At 40.6% G+C, this 21,556-nt stretch overlaps 1 protein-coding gene across 1 annotated transcript; it reads left to right on the top strand.

Moving 5' to 3' along the window:
- Window positions 1–148: 148 nt before the first annotated feature.
- LOC134648979 (obg-like ATPase 1) lies at window positions 149–21,267 on the top strand. The gene is made up of 11 exons (XM_063503650.1): window positions 149–290; window positions 765–950; window positions 8,475–8,531; window positions 8,881–9,008; window positions 9,989–10,164; window positions 12,668–12,745; window positions 12,882–12,979; window positions 13,586–13,726; window positions 14,873–14,969; window positions 18,201–18,348; window positions 20,990–21,267. The coding sequence occupies exons 2-11, from the start codon at window positions 766–768 to the stop codon at window positions 21,073–21,075; spliced, it is 1,194 nt and encodes a 397-aa protein (XP_063359720.1). The 5' UTR covers window positions 149–290; window position 765; the 3' UTR covers window positions 21,076–21,267.
- Window positions 21,268–21,556: the final 289 nt, after the last annotated feature.

Consider the following 21,556-nt stretch of genomic DNA (forward strand, 5'->3'; position numbering starts at 1 on the left):
TATAAGGGTTCCGTTTTTTTGCCATTTGGCTACGGAACCCTAAAAAATGGAAACATTTTGGCAGTATGCTCACCAAATGCTATAGTCAAAGTTTTAAAAAACAAATTTTGACAATTGACACATTTCAAGATCTTCCAATTCTTCCATTCCCATACGTCGAAAATACGGCGTTTTGCCATCAAATCCGTATGGTTATCTCCCTTAAAATATTAGTTTTCGTGTGAAACTTACGTGGGATATATTCTAAGCGAATTACTTTATTATTTAGTGGAGTTTATACGATCTACAAGGTGAGTTTTTTAAGTATTTATGTCAGAAATACACCTGGTTTGTAATAAATAATTAACATAAAGGCTTTAAAGTCACTATTACACATTTAAATTAAACTTGCAAGATCTATAACTCTATATAAAGATAACATCAGTCTATGTTTGGTTCGGAATTACTCCTTATGACCGCAACGTATGCTCCTATCGAAGCAACTTTTATTTGACAAAATATATTCCTAAATTGAAAGCGATTAATAAGCTCTTATTTATCTTAGAGTAAGAAAGTCTAAAAGTGAGCCGTCTAAACTGGGCCATTCTATCACACACATGCATTGCGGTATTGCCCCTTCACTTAACTATTGTCTACATTGGGATAAAGACGGATGGATTACTCTATCTATAACATGGTTTGCTTTATGGTAGTAGGTATGCTTTAATATTCTTGATTGTTACATTAAAGAAAATTAAATCTATTTTTTATTATTTTGATTCTAGGATGCCACCTAAAAAAGTTGAAGAACCTGAAAAGAAACCTCTTATTGGTAGAGTGGGTACCAATTTGAAAGTGGGTATTGTTGGGGTGCCCAATGTGGGCAAGTCCACATTCTTCAATGTCCTGACTAAGAGCCAGGCTGCTGCAGAGAACTTCCCCTTCTGCACCATTGATCCTAATGAAAATAAGTATCCCATTTTATTATTTCCTTCTATTTAACTCTTACTATAATACTCTATTGCTTATTTCATGTATGGAATCTATCATTTCTACTTGCAGAGCTATAATTATAACACTTATTATGTATGATTCTGGAATTGTCAAGAGAAGTAAATTTATAAATCAAGGTTCTGTATCCACACACACACCACATCACAAAAGTCTGTTATATATATAGATTTGTTTAACATGAGTAGGGCATGCTCCCGGGAATTCCCGGTTCTCAAATTCCCGGCAATCCCTGGGAATTTTATAGCGTCGAAAGAACCGGTACTGAAGACCTGGTCCTGGTACTTCCCGGTTCTCATCAGTATGCATGTTTATTCCCATTTCAATAGTAGTTATGTCTTAGTACTTTAGCTCCGGACATTAAATAACATTTTAATAATGGTGCTGTGAATTGGGGGACCCAAATAACCTGACAAACTAACCTAGTAAAGTGGTAAATTGTAAAAATTCACCCAGTTTTCTATTTCAACTTTGTTTTTATCTGAAACATTGTTCAGTACTTTTATGCCGGTTACATAAAGGACTATGATATTAGCAATCTATGTATGTTTGTGTCATATGTCCTAATGAATTTCGAATATTCTTCTCCTATGTTTGGTTTTATATGAAAATATTCCGTTCTCGGGTAGAATTTTTAACTCCTGTATGCCGTGCCGTCATGGTGCTGAGTGAATCGACTACGGCCGTGTTGCTCGTAAACCTAAGCCCAGGCGGATGCAAAGTGTGCCGGTTAATTTCGTAAACGATGGACCGCTAATTGCTTTTTTATATAAAATAAATCATTTATTAATACTTATGCAATTTTTCATATAAAAATAAGTAATTCATAAAAAGTGTACGCTAACACAAACAATTTCTTTAACATAATCATTAGATCAGAGAAGATTGAGAACCGGGAAGAACCGGGAATCCCGGTTCCGGCCATGTTCAGAACCGGGAAATGAAATTCTTGGTACCCTAATCATGAGTATCTGATTAGGTCTTGTCCTAGTGAGTATTATATTCTTTGGTCTTGAATATCTTTAGAAATATTAAAAAACAGGTTGCATACCTACTAATTTTAGTTTTTGAGACATAACAAAACTGGTTGTAAACTTATAGAAAAAAAAGTTGATTATAAGTCAGCTGTCACATGACAATCACTTCAAATATTTTTACTAATTAAAAATATTTATATTAAAATGATAAGATTTGAAACATTTAAAAATAATTTAGATGTTGATGACAAATCTGGTGTAAAAGATGTCAATATTGATAAAAGTGTTAATTTTAGAGGCTGCATTGATTTAGTAAATAAAAACAGTGCAAGTTACTCTCTTGGCACGAAAATTCCACCTCTTGGTGCTGCTGTGGTGGGATTGAATAACACTGATGCCCCCCTTCCAGAAAATACAAAGTTTTATAATGCCTGGACTGATATTGATGCTCAAGAGCTCTTCCTAAACTCAAAGCCTACTTGCTTTCTCATTCTTGGTAAGCCTGGAGTTGGGGCATACACACTGGGTGAATCTATATCTAAAAAACTCAATTGCATTCACTTGTGCCCCAGAAATGTAATAATAGATGAAATGGAACAGAAGACCTCAACTGGAAAATGTATGGATTTTAACATGAGACGTAATAAGGTGTGCAAGTATGACACAGTTTTCCCAATCATTAAAGAAAAGATGAAATCACCGGCTGTCCAACACAGGGGTTATGTGATGTCAGGACTACCGCTAGTGACTACGAGTTGGAATGAGAAATACCTTTTTGGTAGTTTACATGATGAAGATTCATTATTAGAAGCAAATGATTTTCTATACAATCTTATACTCAATTTGAAGAAAAAGAAAAAGCGAAAGAAAGATGTTGAGACTGCCTCTTCTCTCGGTAGTCAAGTGGAAGTGGAAGAAGACAACAGAGAGGAGGAGGCTGAAGAAGAACAGGAACCTGAAGATGAAAATGTAGAGGAAGAAGAACCTCCAGTTGAGTTACCAAAATTTTTATTAGAACCATGTTCTGGAATTATCTCATTTCATAAACCATATATGACCTCTAAAAAAGTTGCATTGCTAGAACAGTTCAAACAGATTATGGAGTTGCCTGTTAAACCGGATGTTGTAATTTATATCACAAGCTCAGATGCAGACGCTATATCCAAAAAACAAAACACTTATTTGAATTATGGTAATGCATCTACTGTGTATAAATCTATCTCTAGTAGAATTCAAGCAGACTTGAGATGGCCCATTAAATGTGATATTAATGTAGACCATTCTAACCGACAAGAACATCACATTGTTAATTCTAAGTATTATTGTAGACAACCAATGAATTTCAAGGAGAATTCTGTTGAACAAGTGTGTAACTTTAGGAAACATCTCCTTACATATATGGAATGCCAACTTAAACAATTTGAACCTGCCACTATCATTAAAGTAGACGGTTGTCTTCAAGTTTATCAAATGATGCAACAAATTTCAGAACGGCTTCTTTTCTTGTCTATCAAGCCAGTTTGTATCCCTGAACCTATGTATCTTGAAGATCCTTCTGATGATTTGGAGGAATTCTGGCAAACTGTGGAAGAATTGGCTGTCATTCGTAGTAATAATATCAGTTTCAATAGATATGCATCTCCATGGTACAATAGATGTCCTGTAGAACTCAAGAAAAGAATATCAAAAAGAGGACACCCCAAATTTGCTGTTACTTTCCTGAAACACGTATATCTTTTGTCTACATTATCGTCTATGATACAGTTTTGCAGAAATCCTCGGCCTTTTCTGAAATTAACATATTTAGAGCCTACATGCAGAGCTATTGTTGTTGGCACTAAAAGTGCAGGCAAAACAATGATCTGTAAATGTCTTGAGTGGCTATTTGACACACAATACATCAACTTTAATAAATTATATGAAGAAGAAAAGAAAAAGAAAGAAATAAGCTTAAGAAGAAATATTTTTTCTGAAATAATTGCAACAATAGAGGATGCGAGATTTGCATTGTGGCAAACCACTGAATTTGAAAGAGTGAAATATTTAAATGCCTGGTATGACACAACTTTGAAGAATCTTAAAAAATACCTCCCTTTACTAGTTCACTACTTAGCGCATGCACAGTGCTCGTGTGAAGAAGAAGGAAGAAAGGAAGGCGAAGAAGAAGGAAGAAAGGAAGGTGAAGAAGAAGGTAGAAAGGAAGGTGAAGAAGAAGGAAGAAAGGAAGGTGAAGAAGTCGAAGAAATAAAAGGAAATGAAAAGCATTCCCCTCTAGACCTGGTTTTCTTAAGCACATTTCAGCAATGTAGGAACGAATTGTTGACCCTTCCATTCGTCAATGATGTGGGGGAAATTAAACGAGCAATTGTTGATAAAGACACTTTGTTGAGATATGGCCCTGATCACTTGATTATTCCAACAGAAAATCCATCATTACCGGTCCTAGGTGATGCTGATGTTACTGAAGCAATTAGCGCCTATATTGTCGCAAATGAACTTCATAAAGACCTTGAACCTACTACTGAGGAGTTAGTGACTGGATTATGCAAGATTTTAGACAGTATTGATAAGGAAGTTGCTGAGAGAACATGTAATGAGAAACAATATGGAAAATGGGTAATTGATGATTTTCCATCAGATCCAGAATTTTGGCGTGTTTTAATAGATTCCGGCTTCATGCCTGATTATACAATAGCGTTAATAGAAAACCGAGAAATAGCGGCAGACCTCATGAAAGAATATAAAAATATTGAAAATAGCGTTAAACATTACCAAGAGAGATTTGTTTTAGCTGATGATCCATTAATCAAGACTAAACTAAAGGAAAAACATTCCCCATCTCCACGTTCAGTTATAAAATTTATAATTCATGATCACCAGGCCCAAGTTTTGGATGATATTTTTAATAATAGTCCAGAAAATGCTGCTGAGGCTTCAGACTTAACAACTGAAATAACGACATTTACTGGAGCAATAGAAAAATTCCGAGAAAACTGGACTGAAGTTCAATCTAAAATTGAAGAAGCTAACAAATGCCACATCGTGGTAGAGCTCGGGAATAAAACTGATGTTGCTGTTATAGAAGAAGTGTTATTAAAGCTACGTCAATGCTACTATTTGCCGTGTGTTCCTGGCGAACCAGAGGAAATAGAAAATCTCGACGAAGATGAGGATCAACAAAAAGATACAAGTACCTTTAATTTGCCTTATTTTTTGTGTGAAACGAATGTTTATTGCCCCATTGCGTATTATGATTATGGCGTATTATGGGAAGGAAAACCTGAATTCTCTATCAAATACAACAACAAACTGCATCTATTCTCGAATGAAAATTGTTTAAATGAAATATTTTCAAAAGATGTTACTAAGTATCAGTCATACACCAAGCCGTTTAAACAAATTCCTTGTTTGAGAATTTGTGTAATGGGATGTATTGGCAGTGGGAAGACTACAATAGCAAAATACATAGCAAAAGAACTTGGTTTAATTCATGTCGATTTTGTTGAGTTTGTGAATGACTATTTAATACCGCGACATTTCAAGAAAATTGGTCCCAAGTATGAAAATAGCTTCACTAATACATCAACTGAAAATGCTGTGGAAATACAAATGGGTGAAGAAAACGAAAACCTCGAAGCTGATCTATTGGCAAATGAGACTGAGCTTAGACGCATAGTAAATAATTATTTTGAGCAAGGAACACCACTTCTGTCAATTTTGTTGCAAAAATTATTAAAGAGAATATGGTTTCAAAAACCTTTTTGCTCCACAGGTATTGTGCTAGATGGGTTTCCACGAATGGCATCTGATGTTGAGGATATGGTAGCTTGCTACTGCATTCCAGATCTTATTATTGATGTAAGTACTAGTTCAGACGATGTACAAGCAAGGACAGCGCCTAATATGTACAAAACGTGGAAAGCTCAAATGGCTGAAGCTAAATATTTAGCTAAAATGAAATTTGACAAAGAAAAAAATGAATGGTTGTCATTTGTAACACAGAAAGTAGTTTGTAAATTAATTTTAGATGAGATTTTAAATGCTGCTGTAGTAGAAGATGACCCTATTAAACCACCGTCAACAGAAAGTAATAAAATTGAAGTCGATACACAGAAATCTGACTTGATCAAGTACTATAACGAGATAGTCGAAGAATTTCCAGAGCCCGTCGATTTAAGCACTTGGGAAAATGCAACCGACGCTCGCGATAGAATCGAAGCTAGAATAGATGAAATTTTTGAGATTGACGACGGAAACATTGAAAGTCTGAGAGACCTTGGGGAAGTACAAAAAATTAAGATAATTCCTATCGATAATACAAAGTCATTAAATAAAACTCTGAGAAAAGTTTCAACCCAGCTTAAAACCATAAGAAATAGATCCGAATCCTTTTTGGAGCAAACATTTATACTTGATCCGGACGTAGCAGAAAGACTTCTGTTAGAAGGTTTCTACTTTATTAGCAGGTTTAATAGACTGTGTCCAGTACATATTTTTGAAAACCCCACCACCATAATGAATCCCTACAAAGTAATGAAAACTAAAGGTACGGCTTACACTGTTGCCCATCGTTCTTACATTTATTTCATCAGTGGTAAAACAAATTTAAAGAAGTTCAGACTTAATCCTCTGAAATATATTGTAAACAATAACATAACTACTTTTATTCAATACCCTTTAAGGGTCAGCGTAATTGGACCGCCAAAGTGTGGAAAAAGTGAATTAGCAATGAAATTGGCAAAAAAATATGGATTGATTTGTATTTCAAAAGGTAAAGCTATTCGACATGTATTAGATAACATGCACTGGACCGAATTAGCAGAACAAATGCAGATGCAATTAAGAGAAGGAAAATGTATTGAAACAGGCCTCATTATCAAAGCTGTTCAGATTGTTGCGACAGATCACCGCACAGTTACGAATGGTTGTGTCTTTGATGGCTTTCCTGACAGTGCAGCTGAAGCAATGGAATTGTTAAGTATCGGGCTTTATCCTCATATAATATTCGATCTTTCTAGTGACAAAATGACGATCCTAGACAATTCACAAAATGAGATATATTTAGATATCATAAAGTATAAACCGCCGTATTCACGAACTTTTATTGAAAAGAGGTTTATAAGCTGGGCTAGAAACTGTATAAGTGTAAGGGATTTTGTGAAGGAAGACATTCAAAACCTTTCCCTCTTAAACGGGAACGAATCCAGATGGCAGTGTTTAAAAGATGCCATTCTCAGGATTCAGTCAACAGCTCTAGAGATTTGTCATTACTTGCACAAAGTTCACTCAAATGTTGTACCTGCCGGCGTCATGTGTGTTTCGAATGAAGCATTCAAACAAAAAATGTCTTGTTATAAAAACCTGTGTCCCGTTTGTCTCTCCAAAAATACTCTGAGACACAGCGAATTCCCTGTTGATAAAAAAGGTGTACTGCAGTACAAATACATATATTATTGGGTTTGCGAAGAGCACTTAAGGTTGGTTCTTAATAACCCAGACCATTACTTAGCTCATAGAAAGATCGATGTTCCAGAAATCCCGGCAATTGTCAAAAGAATCAACCCTTCACTTGTTTACGAAAATGGCATTTGTATCGTATCCTATGCCGAAAACTTACCAGCACAAAAGATAGAAAGAGGGAGTAATAAGTTTGCAGCTAACTACCACAGAAATACTTATTTGTTTTGTTCTGCCCTTTGCCTAAAAAAGTTTTTGGCTAAACCTCAGTTGTATTATAATGTAGTTGTTTTTAAAGATGCAAAGATGTTTCCAAAGCTATCTCTTAAGAGCTTACCGCATATTGGTTACTTAGAACAAACTGTAGGAGACATGATTACCGAAGCTTGTTGTTCAGTAAATGTGCTGAGACCTAAGTACCCTGGCTTGGATATACAGCTTTCGGGTGTGCTCTATATAGCGCTTTATCTAAAAACGCACAACACTCATACGGATAAGAGTTTCCTGCCAAAGTATTTGAGAGCTCTTGAAGTATTTGAAGCTAGGTGCAAATTAATGATAAATGTCGGGTTACGCTTGAGAGCCATGGACAATCCGTTTTCCAAATATCCTATATGTCACCACCCTTCGAAGAGGAAGGTGTCTAAATCTGAGTTAAACTCTCTAGCTTCCGGTGGCAGTGGAGATGCGTTCCAGTCTCTTATCGTCTATGATTCGACCTAAATTTAACTGTACATATATAATATGTTCACCTTTTCTTAGTTTATACCTAGATATTTTGCTAGACAATTATTTTTTGCTACAGGTGACATACTAGTTACCCAAGTTGAAGTTAAGTTTATGTTTTTATTGAATGTTGAAGAAAACCTATTTAATTGTTTTTGTGTTTTTCTGATATGTAATCTAATATTTAAAGATAATCTTAATATCCCGTGGTTTTATTTCTGCACGTTTGTTAGCAAGGTCATCACTGGTACGTATTTTTAACTAACGGTATTTTTGTGTTAAATTTTGGAGATGTCTGACCATTTATTTTCTTTCAGCAAGCAGGGTACCAGTGCCGGACGAGCGATATGATTTCCTCTGCGAGTATCACAAACCATTAAGGTGAGTTTATGATGATTATTCACCTTGCGCATTTCTCGAATGAGGTTGGCAACTGTCAAAGGTTTGCATAGATGGCGCCATCATATTAGTTTGCCACTTTCCCTAGTTATGTTCTAGAATAAGATTTGGCTTAAAGGGCTGGCAAAAAAACAAGAATTTGACCAATTCTAGGGCTATGCTGGCGCCATCAGTAAAATACTTCGACCGGCCAACCAACCAACCCATGTGTGTACATACATATATTTTCATTCACTCATTCATTCCATTTGTGCCAGCTCTTGTGAATCGATCGATCTGTACCTACCGATAACACTAACCACGATGTCTTATAATCCGTATTTGTTTCCAGCAAAGTGCCTGCGTTCCTGAACGTAGTGGACATCGCGGGTCTCGTCAAGGGCGCTGCGGAGGGCCAGGGGCTGGGTAACGCTTTCCTGTCCCACATCAAGGCCTGCGACGCCATTTTTAATCTATGCCGTACGTTTTTTACTCATTAGCATTACAATTATATTTCCTTTCTAATGGTATGTGGTTATTAAAACCATTTTCGCTAACAACACCAGGCAACTAGAGTCTATAGGGTACGTGCATTAACTGTAGGAGCCCCGTTTTTTGGCGCTAAGTGTAAACGTCAAGTTTAAGCTTCCGATGTAGCCCACAAGATGGCAGAACCTACAAGCACAAGGTCAAGAAAACGTACATAAAGTAGAGGGGGCAGCACTTGCTTTGGCGTAAAGTGTCAATGTATAGTAGTTTCCGATTCAGGTCACAAGATGGCAGACCCTCCAACGCGTACGGCCCCTATAAAGTAACGAAACGACGAATACAATTTAATTAACATACCTACTAATATTAATTTCGCGTGTAACTATCAATGTAATAAAATCTTGCAACTTGATTTTGACCTACTTATAGCCGTATCGATCTGAATTTGATACCATCAAACTGATTGATATAGTCAGCAATAAACAAGTGTGTTTAAAAAAGTTGCTGTTAAAAATACTAGTAGTTCGCCCCGAACTGAGAACTCGCGTTTCGCATAGAACTGTATTTTAAATTACAAAAATATATAAATGTGTAAGCCGAGCACTTTCATTTGATACCAAACTCGACCATACTTTCTTGCAAAAAAGATGACCAGAATAGCAAGACCCCTCTCAAATTGCTTTTTGGCCTTCTAAGCTCTTCTAGCGCAATAACCCCTTGAGCGAGCCTGCTCATAATTTAATGACTAAAATATAATGCCCTCAACTACACGTTTACCCAATTTCATTTAAATTAGAACAAATTTACTTAAGTTATTGTGTATCAAACTATCCTCTGATAGTTCAGCTTAAAAACATTGAAATGCCGGGACGTGCCCCTAGCCAGCCGTGTGTGCGTGTCCCAAGTCGAATGTAAGAACTTAGCTTCGCTTCGCTCGCTCGTTCGATTAAATTAGAAGTGTATATTTCCAGGCGCTTTCGACGACGAGGACGTGATCCACGTCGACGGCGAGGTGAACCCCGTGCGCGACCTGGAGACCATCGCCGAGGAGCTGCGCCTCAAGGATGAAGAGCAGCTCATGAGCTCGCTCGATAAGCTGGAGCGCACCGTGGGCCGTGGCGGCGATAAGAAACTCAAGCCGGAATATGTACGTTTTTATTTGTTGTTTTGTAAAAAGTGAACGCGGCACCCGAAACGTAGCCTACTGTAGTTGAGCTAACGACGGTGAGTAAACCATGCGACCTGGAGACCATCGCCGAGGAGCTGCGCCTCAAGGATGAAGAGCAGCTCATGAGCTCGCTCGATAAGCTGGAGCGCACCGTGGGCCGTGGCGGCGATAAGAAACTCAAGCCGGAATATGTACGTTTTTATTTGTTGTTTTGTAAAAAGTGAACGCGGCACCCGAAACGCAGCCTACTGTAGTTGAGCTAACGACGGTGAGTAAACCATGCGATCTGGAGACCATCGCCGAGGAGCTGCGCCTCAAGGATGAGGAACAGGTCATGAACTCGCTCGAGAAGCTAGAGCGCACCGTGGGCCGTGGCGGTGATAAGAAACTCAAGCCGGAATATGTACGTTTTTATTTGTTGTTTTGTAAAAAGTGAACGCGGCACGCGAAACGCAGCCTACTGTAGTTGAGCTAACGACGGTGAGTAAACCATGCGATCTGGAGACCATCGCCGAGGAGCTGCGTCTCAAGGATGAGGAACAGGTCATGAACTCGCTCGAGAAGCTAGAGCGCACCGTGGGCCGTGGCGGCGATAAGAAACACAAGCCGGAATATGTACGTTTTTATTTGTTGTTTTGTAAAAGTGAACGCGGCACGCGGAACGCGGCCTACTGTAGTTGAGCTAACGACGGTGAGTAAACCATGCGACCTGGAGACCATCGCCGAGGAGCTGCGCCTCAAGGATGAAGAGCAGCTCATGAGCTCGCTCGATAAGCTGGAGCGCACCGTGGGCCGTGGCGGCGATAAGAAACTCAAGCCGGAATATGTACGTTTTTATTTGTTGTTTTGTAAAAAGTGAACGCGGCACCCGAAACGCAGCCTACTGTAGTTGAGCTAACGACGGTGAGTAAACCATGCGATCTGGAGACCATCGCCGAGGAGCTGCGCCTCAAGGATGAGGAACAGGTCATGAACTCGCTCGAGAAGCTAGAGCGCACCGTGGGCCGTGGCGGTGATAAGAAACTCAAGCCGGAATATGTACGTTTTTATTTGTTGTTTTGTAAAAAGTGAACGCGGCACCCGAAACGCAGCCTACTGTAGTTGAGCTAACGACGGTGAGTAAACCATGCGATCTGGAGACCATCGCCGAGGAGCTGCGCCTCAAGGATGAGGAACAGGTCATGAACTCGCTCGAGAAGCTAGAGCGCACCGTGGGCCGTGGCGGTGATAAGAAACTCAAGCCGGAATATGTACGTTTTTATTTGTTGTTTTGTAAAAAGTGAACGCGGCACCCGAAACGCAGCCTACTGTAGTTGAGCTAACGACGGTGAGTAAACCATGCGATCTGGAGACCATCGCCAAGGAGCTGCGTCTCAAGGATGAGGAACAGGTCATGAACTCGCTCGAGAAGCTAGAGCGCACCGTGGGCCGTGGCGGTGATAAGAAACTCAAGCCGGAATATGTACGTTTTTATTTGTTGTTTCGTAAAAAGTGAACGCGGCACCCGAAACGCAGCCTACTGTAGTTGAGCTAACGACGGTGAGTAAACCATGCGATCTGAAGATCATCGCCGAGGAGCTGCGCCTCAAGGATGAGGAACAGGTCATGAACTCGCTCGAGAAGCTAGAGCGCACCGTGGGCCGTGGCGGCGATAAGAAACTCAAGCCGGAATATGTACGTTTTTAGGGTTCCGTACCCAAAGGGTAAAAACGGGACCCTATTACTAAGACTCCGCCGTCCGTCCGTCCGTCTGTCACCAGGCTGTATCTCACGAACCGTGCTATAGCTAGACAGTTGAAATTTTCACAGATGATGTATTTCTGTTGCCGCTATAACAACAAATACTAAAAACAGAATAAAATAAAGATTTAAATGGGGCTCCCATACAACAAACGTGATTTTTTACCGAAGTTAAGCAACGTCGGGCGGGGTCAGTACTTGGATGGGTGACCGTTTTTTTTGCTTGTTTTTTGTTGATGGTGCGGAACCCTCCGTGCGCGAGTCCGACTCGCACTTGGCCGGTTTTATTTATTGTTTTGTAAAAGTGAACGCGGCACGCGGAACGCAGCCTACTACTAGTTGAGCTAACGACGGTTTTACATTGACTGTAAGTTAGACCATGCAACTTGGAGAGGCCATCACAGGATAAGGAACCGGTCATGAGCTCGCTAGAGTAACTAGAGTACACAGTGCACCGTAAGTATGCCCGCGGCAGCCTAAGTATTACATTATCTATTATATTCGTGACAGGCATAAATGTGGGGCCACAGGACATTGATAATTGTTAATAAGGTTTTTTTCTTTTGAATAAATATTATTGTTATTCTTATTCTAATGTCTGGTTTTCCCTCACCGTCTCATTTAGATAGCAACCTTAATCCCATCACTATTTAGAATCTAAATTTTATTGCGAAAATACCGAATGCAATTATGTAAGAACATCAAACCCCGTATAATTTTTAATATATATTTTTTGTTGCAGGACGCCCTGTTAAAAATAAAGGCTGTTTTAGTTGATGAAAAGAAACATATACGATTCGGAGATTGGAGTGCAGCTGATGTAAGTTTATTCATTTTCATTTATCTATTGCAAAAAACCAAAGTGACATGATATTCTACTAGTCTTTAAACCGAACCACAACCGACAAGTCAATTTTTTTTTTAATTAATTTGTTTATATATTTTTATGTTTACAGATAGAAATACTAAACAAATACTTGTTTATCACATCAAAACCAGCGCTTTATCTGGTCAATTTATCTGAGAAGGATTACATTAGAAAGAAGAATAAATGGTAAGCAGAGTTCTAGTTGCCACAAAATGTGCATTTAATATAATAGGTGTAACGTTGTTTTAACCTTAACATTGCCTTCAGTTTTGAGAATTTCCGATTTTCCTAAAATTTCAATTTGAATGGATCGTGTGTGTTTAGAAACTTGTTTAACCCGCACATCCCACAATGTTTATTAGTTAGTTAGCAGCAGGGAGAAATGGGATCGGACCCCGATTTCCCATTGAGCTGAAATCTAGCATTAAAACGTAACTTCTGTGACAATGCAATGTTATAGTACAGTCAGCAGCAAAAGTTGCTAAGCGGGCGAGGTGTTCAAAATTACCTTGACACGCTCTTATTCTCTTAACAATAAAGTCGCGTCAAGATCATTTTGAACACCTGGCCCGCTTAGCAACTTCTGCTGCTGACTGTATGATGGAGACTAAATGATAGGAATCACATGAACTATGTAATTAAACAATGTAACCTTCGGCTCATTAGGGTCGGCACGATGAATAGAAGAATATAACAAACAATCATCAATAACATCTTCTATTGAAATTTTGTTTTTTTTATTCACTAATGCTTAACATATTAGTAATATGATATTACAATATAATTTTGTAGGTTACCCAAACTGAAGGAATGGATCGACAAGAACGACCCGGGTGCGCCGCTCATCCCCTTCTCCGGCGTGCTGGAGACCAAACTCATGGATATGGAGCCCGCCGAAAGACAAGCCTTCCTCAAGGAACACGGCATCACCAGGTATAACACTGATTTAAACTTTCACGATTTTTACACATTATTAAATTATACAACGGGACTTAATCGCGTATCTAAGTTTTAAGATTTACCTCCGACGTTTCGAGGACGGCGTTGTCCCCGTGGTCTCGGAGAAGACTGGCTTAAGTTGACATCAGCATCGTCTAACCGCGCGAGTTTTTCGAACTACCCGAGTTTTCCTCCGGGGTTTTCCCGGGTTTTTCTCCGAGACCACGGGGACAACGCCGTCCTCGAAACGTCGGAGGTAAATCTTAAAACTTAGATACGCGATTAAGTCCCGTTGTATAATTTAATAATCACCAGGTATATTGACAAGTTCACGCTATTGACATCTCTAAATACAAGTATAGCCAGACTTATATAGACCGGGGATATGAACCGTGCTCGGAAGCTCGAAAACAATACTAAAGGTAATCACGGTTCATATCCCGGTCTATATAAGTCTAGTGAAACTAACCGTGAATCATTCAAAACTGTTAAGTATAGCCAGAACTGGCTCCTTTCACTACCCTGACTGTGATAGTCACTTGGCAATGAAAATTCACCGCACATAGTTCGTCTAACAAACAAATATTGTCGCTGGTAAGCATCATTACTTACCAATCCGACTTTAATATAAAATGGCCAACCGAAACGTAAAATAAATTGTAATTTTTACAACTCTGGAAATAGGCGTCTCGGCACACTTGATGTCTGCCCCAAAAGTACGTCGATTGTTTTTTAGGGTTTTAGGGTGGGGTATCTCAAAAGGAAAAAACGGAACCCTTATAGGATAACTCGTGCATCTGTCTGTCCGACCATCCCCCTCCCCTTTATTTCCTACTGGGTCTAACATTTTGAAAAAAAATACACAAAATAGTTCATTACCTATAGATGACAGGAAAACCTTGTCATTTAATCGATCTGCAAAATATTCCTATTTTGATGAACAAAAATATATTTTGCAGATCAGTTTTAAAAACGGCTGATCATTTAATTACTTCCCAAAATTTATTAGAAATTTTCAGTCAAGCGTGAGTCGGACTTAATGTACGGAACCCTTGGAACGCGAGTCCGACTCGCACTTGGCCGTTTTTTTTTTTATGTTATAATATTGTTAGCCTGGTTATATGAAGTGCGTTGTTTCAGTGCATTGGATAAAATCATCGTGTCAGGCTACAAGGCTCTGCAGCTGGAATACTTCTTCACCGCCGGCGCCGACGAGGTCAAGGCTTGGATCATACAGGTTAATTACCAGTTTAACACGTTCACTGTCCCGTGACCCATATACGGGTCACGGCAAGCCTCTATTAAAAGGCCGTAACGTTGACAGTTAACAGTTGGGACAGTGAACGTGTTAACACTTCACATTTTAAGCTCGTACGACGTTAATCTTTTAACGTTCCGTGGGAATATAATTCCCACCATTTTTTGAACTTTATCCGTTTTGATAAGTTGGAAACCTGTGAAAAATCTGATGTCCTTGTCATTTTGGGCTCTAAACCTTTGATCATATAGTTTTACAAACTTTTGTCCATGCATCATTGTCATGCATTTAAATACAAATTCCACAGACCAGGGGGCCGATTTTTGAATCTCGACCATTCGATTTCGTCACTCGAAAATCAGTGGAAAACGATGAAATGCTATTTTTGAAATTCTACTGATAGAATTTGAGAATCGAGTGGTGTTAACCACTCGGTATTCAATTCTATCGGTAGAAAGTAGGAATGCACAATTTTAGTCACATTTGTATTATATGCCGCCAATAAAAAAATATCTTAAAGGAATTAATTTATTAGATTTCTTGTGTTTATTAGATTAGCTAGTTTTTGATTGAAATATAAATATTGTTAAGTCCTTACTATCGAAAGTCATCACGGTCGAATGGTGACTGTAAACTGAAATAAATGTCATATATGTACTAAGAAAAAGTTACCCAAGCCTCCAGTGCCCCAGGCTGGAAGTGTTTCTAGGTACTTGAAATAACAACAAATTAAAATATTTTCTGAAAATAATTTAATTTGTTCTAATATGTACGAATGGTGACTTTCAAAAGTAAGTACTATTAGGATCATGCGAAAAAAATCGTTACACATTTTCGTGTACGATTATTTTCGACCACTCGCTTTTAAATTCGAACGTTCGAAATTCAAAAATCGGCCCCCAGATGAAGGCGTAAAATTTACACGATCAATTATTTGTCTAAATGTGTAAATTATAGACTAACATCATAATTCAGGTGTTACAAAATACAAACATTTAGAGCTCAACGAGCGTGCGGAGTGTTAGGGTCGGCAACGCGCATGTGACTCCTCTGGAGTTGCAGGCGTACATAAGCTATGGAGACTGCTTACCATCAGGCGGGGCGGGCCGTATGCTTGTTTGCCACCGACGTAGCATAAAAAAAATCTTCTACTAGTAGGCCTTAAAAGGTCTTTCACTTACCAATAAAACATTTACAGTAATAGTACATTACTGCAGACGCCGGGAAAGAAGGGCTTGCCGGGTGAGTAGGTATAGCCGGCCGACCGTAGGGAGGCCGGATAGTGATACGAAGCCGGCAAGACCTTTTCACGGCTAGGCATGTATAGTGCTTTTCTCAAACATGCAATGAAATAAAAAAATACACCACTCAAAAAAACAAATGTATAATCTTTATAATAAAAATCCAACTTCACAACAAAAGTTTTTTAATTTTATAATTGCCGCCATAATTGTTTTTTTTTTACGGAAGTCGTCCGTATTTCGCGTGTGTAGTGTTCGAATAGACCTTATTAGGGCCATTATACACAATCTGATAATAAGAATCTCAATTTCTATAAATAAAATAAATGCAGAGGATTTTAAATATTGTCTATGGTCTCTGGTGACTTACGTATAGACAAAATTTTAAATTTATTCATCAACACATTGAATCATACAGATTCGTATTCTTAATATCAGTACGTTCGTGTATAACAGGCTTTGAGTATATAGCCTAAGGAGATGTGATACACGGGCGACCCCCTCCGGCAAAGTACATTGGTCAACTGTTCAAACACGTTATATAAAACTACTTGAAGTCGCTTCACCGCCATTTTGCATCGTTTCGTGTCGCGAGACGTTTCTCTTAAAAAATGGTGACTTGTTCAGTATTATCGTGTAAAAGGTGATCTGATAGCTTAAATTCGCAACAAGATTGCGTTTCCTATCATAAATAAGTATTTATACTAACAATTAAATGTATATTGAAGTACAATCTCCATTTAAAGAAAAAACCGTTGCGATACATAAACGACAGAAAAATGTAAACATGAATACAGTGGTACGGGGACGAATCGGTCTTAAGGGATGTGACAAAGTCAAAAAAGCGACTCAACATTTGAATGATTGAATGAATCATTCATTCATTCAATCACTGCAGTTTGTTTAAAATAGCTGATAAAGCAAATAATGTCAGTAAAAAAAGGCGCGAAATTCAAATCTATATATATATATATATATAAACGTGAAAGACCTGACTGACTGACTTAAATCAACGCCCAGCCCAAACCGCTGGGACTAGAAAGTCCAAATTTGGCAAGTAGGTTCCTTATAAGGTCTAGGGGTCCACTAAGAAAGGATTTTTCAAAATTCATCCCCTAGAGGGGTGAAATGGGGGTCCAAAATTTAAAAAAAACTCTCCTGCGCGTGCGAAGCCGCGGGCAAAAGCTAGTTTTCTATAAACCCGGAAAACCCGCGGGCGACAGTTCATTCCACAGTTTAGCTGTGCGTGCGGGCTAAGACACAAAGACACATAAATACAGACAACCATACATACAAACAATCATTTTATTGGCTACCTAATATCTTCAATGTACAGAATTTTCACTTTTACAATTTTATAATAAATAGTATAAGACAATTCAGTTCATTCATCAAACTGATTTGACTCATTCTTCAGATGTGACCCATCACTATTATGTTCGTATGTATGCTGCATAGTTATGTGAAAACTCTGTCTGTGTGCGTGTAATTTTTGATGTGTTGAATTTTATTGTAGTGTGCGTTTGTCGCAACAGCAAAATCTGTGTCTGTTGAGTTACTTATCTTTTGGTGGTGTGCTGTAGGTGTTTACCTTGCCCCCCGCTAAAAGTGGTGAAAAAATTTGTTCGAAGAGTTTACGTTATCACATCTCCTTAGGCTATATACTCAAAGATAACAGGCGTTAACACGGATATTTTGGTCCGATAACCATTCATTCACCAAAAAAAATATATATATAATTCGGCTGTTTAGTCTGTTCATGGACACAGACCCCATGTTTACATTAGAATTTAAAAAAAAATTACTTCCCGGCCTAGGCCTTCAATTTCGTATGAAATTCCTTTACAGTTCTTTGGAGTTGCTCCGCCCTAAACGTGATACTTCGAAGCCTGATATAACGCCCGGAGCGACGACATTTCATTGCATGTTTGAGAAAAGTTACTTTATTACCCTTTTTGTGTCATTACAGAAAGGCACAAAAGCGCCACAGGCCGCGGGTCGCATTCACACCGACTTCGAGAAAGGATTCATCATGGCCGAAGTGATGCACTATAAGGACTTCAAGGAGGAAGGCTCGGAAGCGGCCTGCAAGTCTGCCGGCAAATACCGCCAACAAGGTAATTTGAACCTAGTCGCGTAGAACATAAGGTGCAATCCGCGTGGCACATTCACACCCGACTTCGAGAAAGGATTCATCATGGCCGAAGTGATGCACCATAAGGACTTCAATGAGGAAGGCTCGGAAGCGGCCTGCAAATCTGCCGGCAAATACCGGCAACAAGGTAATTTGAACCTTTTTTTTTTTTTTTTTGACGGAGTGGGAATGCATGTACGCACGGTGTGTGGGACTCGCCGCTCCTTGTCCCTCTCTTGGCGAGAGGGGGGGAGAAATTGGCCCTACCCACTAAACCCACTCCGGCGTTTCATCCTCTTTGCCGTTCGTGAGGGCACACTGGGATCGATATCATACCACCACGGCGCCCTCCGGCAGCCCCGGCTTATCGCCAGGGCACCCTCACAATGCAGGGGGGGGATCAGACACGCTTGATCCCCACCCTTACGACGTGTGTGGGGCCGTGCAATGCAGGTTCGGTACCCGCCGGCCCCACTAGGGCTCGAGGCGAGCATATGCCCTTCGCCTTCGACCCTGCCGCCTGCGTCGAAGAGGAAGCGCGTCAGCAGCCGCTTCTCGCTCCCTTTCCGCCTCCTCCTTCTGCGACATAACCTCTTCGCAGAAGGAGGCCACCGCTTCCCATTTCCTCTCGCTACCCAGCATCGCCGCTATTATGTTGTGTAGCGAGAGGTCCGCCACCCCCGTCGCTGCCCTGAGGGAAGCTCTTTCCACGGCCCAGCGATTACACTCCTCCAGAGTGTGCTGAGCCGTGTCATCCGCTGCGCCACATTCGTGGCACTGAGGCCCCGGCTCCCTCTGTATTTTGTGCAGGTAGTGTCCAAAACAGCCGTGTCCGGACACCACCTGCGTCACCCTATATGTCAGGGCCCCCTTGCCCCGATCCACCCACTCGTCCATTATCGGGAGAATAGCCCCTATGGTTCGGGTTCCATAGTGGCTATCCTCCAAGGCCTCCCTCCATCTCTCTCGCAGGCGCTCCGCGGCTCCCCGCATCACCCTCTCGGCCTCCTCCGCGTCTGGGAGCTCCCCACGCCCCCTGGCTTCCGCCCTCAGCCGGTACCTGTCCGCCAGCACCCCTGCGTCCAGCTCCCAAGGCGGGGTGCCGGCAAGGAGGCATGCTGCTGCGTGAGAGGTGGTGCGGTAGGCCCTCACCATCCTCTGGGCCAGCACCCTCTGTGGCCGACGGAGCAATGCCCTCGCGCGTCCCGTCAGTCGTCCAGCCCAAATTGGCGCTCCGTAGAGCGCCATGCTCCGGACGATCCCCGCATATAGCCGCCTACATGGGGCATTCGGCCCCCCCAGATTAGGCAGTAGGCGGCCCAGAGCCGAGGCAGCACCAACGAGACGAGGAGCCAGTCTCGCAAAGTGCTCCTCGAAGGACCATCTTCTGTCCAGGACAAGGCCCAAGTACTTAATGTGGGCCTTGACCTGGACAGCTTCGCCCCCCACCCTCACTGCAGTGCCCGCCGGCAGCTGCCCCCACGCCCTCATTCGCCCGAGGACCATGGCCTCGGTCTTCGGCAGTGCGACCCTAAGCCCCAGGAGTCCTATGCGGTGCACCGTTAGCTCGGTCGCTACCGCTGCCCTTCTGAGCACCTCTTCCAGCTGCTTTCCCCGTACGGCCACCAGTGTGTCGTCAGCATAACATACGGTGACCATGCGATTTGAACCTACCATCGTAGTACATAAGGTACAATCCGCGTGGCACATTCACACTGACTTCGAGAAAGGTTTCATCATGGCAGAAGTGATGCATTTTAAGGACTTCAAGGAGGAAGGCTCTGAAGCGGCCTGCAAATCTGCCGGCAAATACCGCCAACAAGGTAATTTGAACCTAGCCGCGTAGAACATAAGGTGCAATCCGCGTGGCACATTCACACTGACTTCGAGAAAGGTTTCATCATGCCAGAAGTGATGCATTATAAGGACTTCAAGGAGGAAGGCTCTGAAGCGGCCTGCAAATCTGCCGGCAAATACCGCCAACAAGGTAATTTGAACCTAGTCGCGTAGAACATAAGGTGCAATCCGCGTGGCACATACACACCCGACTTCGAGAAAGGATTCATCATGGCAGAAGTGATGCATTTTAAGGACTTCAAGGAGGAAGGCTTGAAAGCGGCCTGCAAGTCAGCCGGGAAATACCGACAAGGTAATTTGAACCCACTGTCGTAGTGTATAAGCTAGAATATGCCATAAACTGCGAGTCGTGTTTGTACCGGCTTTTAATCTGCCAAGAAAATACAAATACCAAAGAGGTAATTTAAATCTACTGTAAAAGTTCATACAAAACAATTCATAAAATGTGTGTTAGGTGCACTCACACATCAACCCATTGGGATCTTTCGGTTGCTCCCTCATTGCACTTACTCCACGGTTTGGGCCACTATGTGCATGAATAGATAACAACTGAAGCTTGTATAGTGATTATAATTCCTTAACTACAGGTAGCCGCAACCAAAGTAATACATTCTACCGAGAGCGTGGCATTTACACAATATTTAACGTATGGGGCAGCGTAAATTGTCTATTTACCTCTCTATCGCTCTTACATATTCGAGCAAATTGAGTGGCAAATAGATTAACGAAGGAAGTTCGCGATTATAGCCCTGTTTCATTATTTCCAGGCCGTAACTACGTGGTAGAGGACGGTGACATCATATTCTTCAAGTTCAACGCCGGCGCGGGCCTGAAGGATGCCAAAAAGAAATGACGCGACAAGGTCCTGCTTATGTTAGTACATTGCCTGTACTTGAACTTGGTTCTCTATACCCTAATGCACGTCGCCTAAACGGTTTAACATTTTTTTATTTACAAAGTAAGTTTTCAATAAGTGAATTCATAATATTTATATTGATCGTCTATGTCATGTAATAATAAAGCTCGTTGAAGTTTGTAATTTTTAGAGCTTTTATTTATTTAGCCACTGTCTGTGACTATGGGTGTTAAATCAAATTTTAATGATTTTTATTGCGTTTTTTAGTTTTAGATTACATTGCAATTTTCTTATATCATAAGGCTGATCACATTACGGAACTCAAGGAAATAGGAGAGACAGGATCCTATCGGGATGTTTTGAATTGGCCCAACAAGTTCATTAATCATGAATTCATGACTACGCAAAGAACATAAGTTTTATTTACTGTGTATGTATCCATACACCACCATTTATATTATAGTATTTATTTTTCATA

Source organism: Cydia amplana, chromosome 6 (genome assembly GCF_948474715.1).
Source record: "Cydia amplana chromosome 6, ilCydAmpl1.1, whole genome shotgun sequence".
Classification (NCBI taxonomy): Eukaryota; Metazoa; Arthropoda; class Insecta; order Lepidoptera; family Tortricidae; genus Cydia; species Cydia amplana.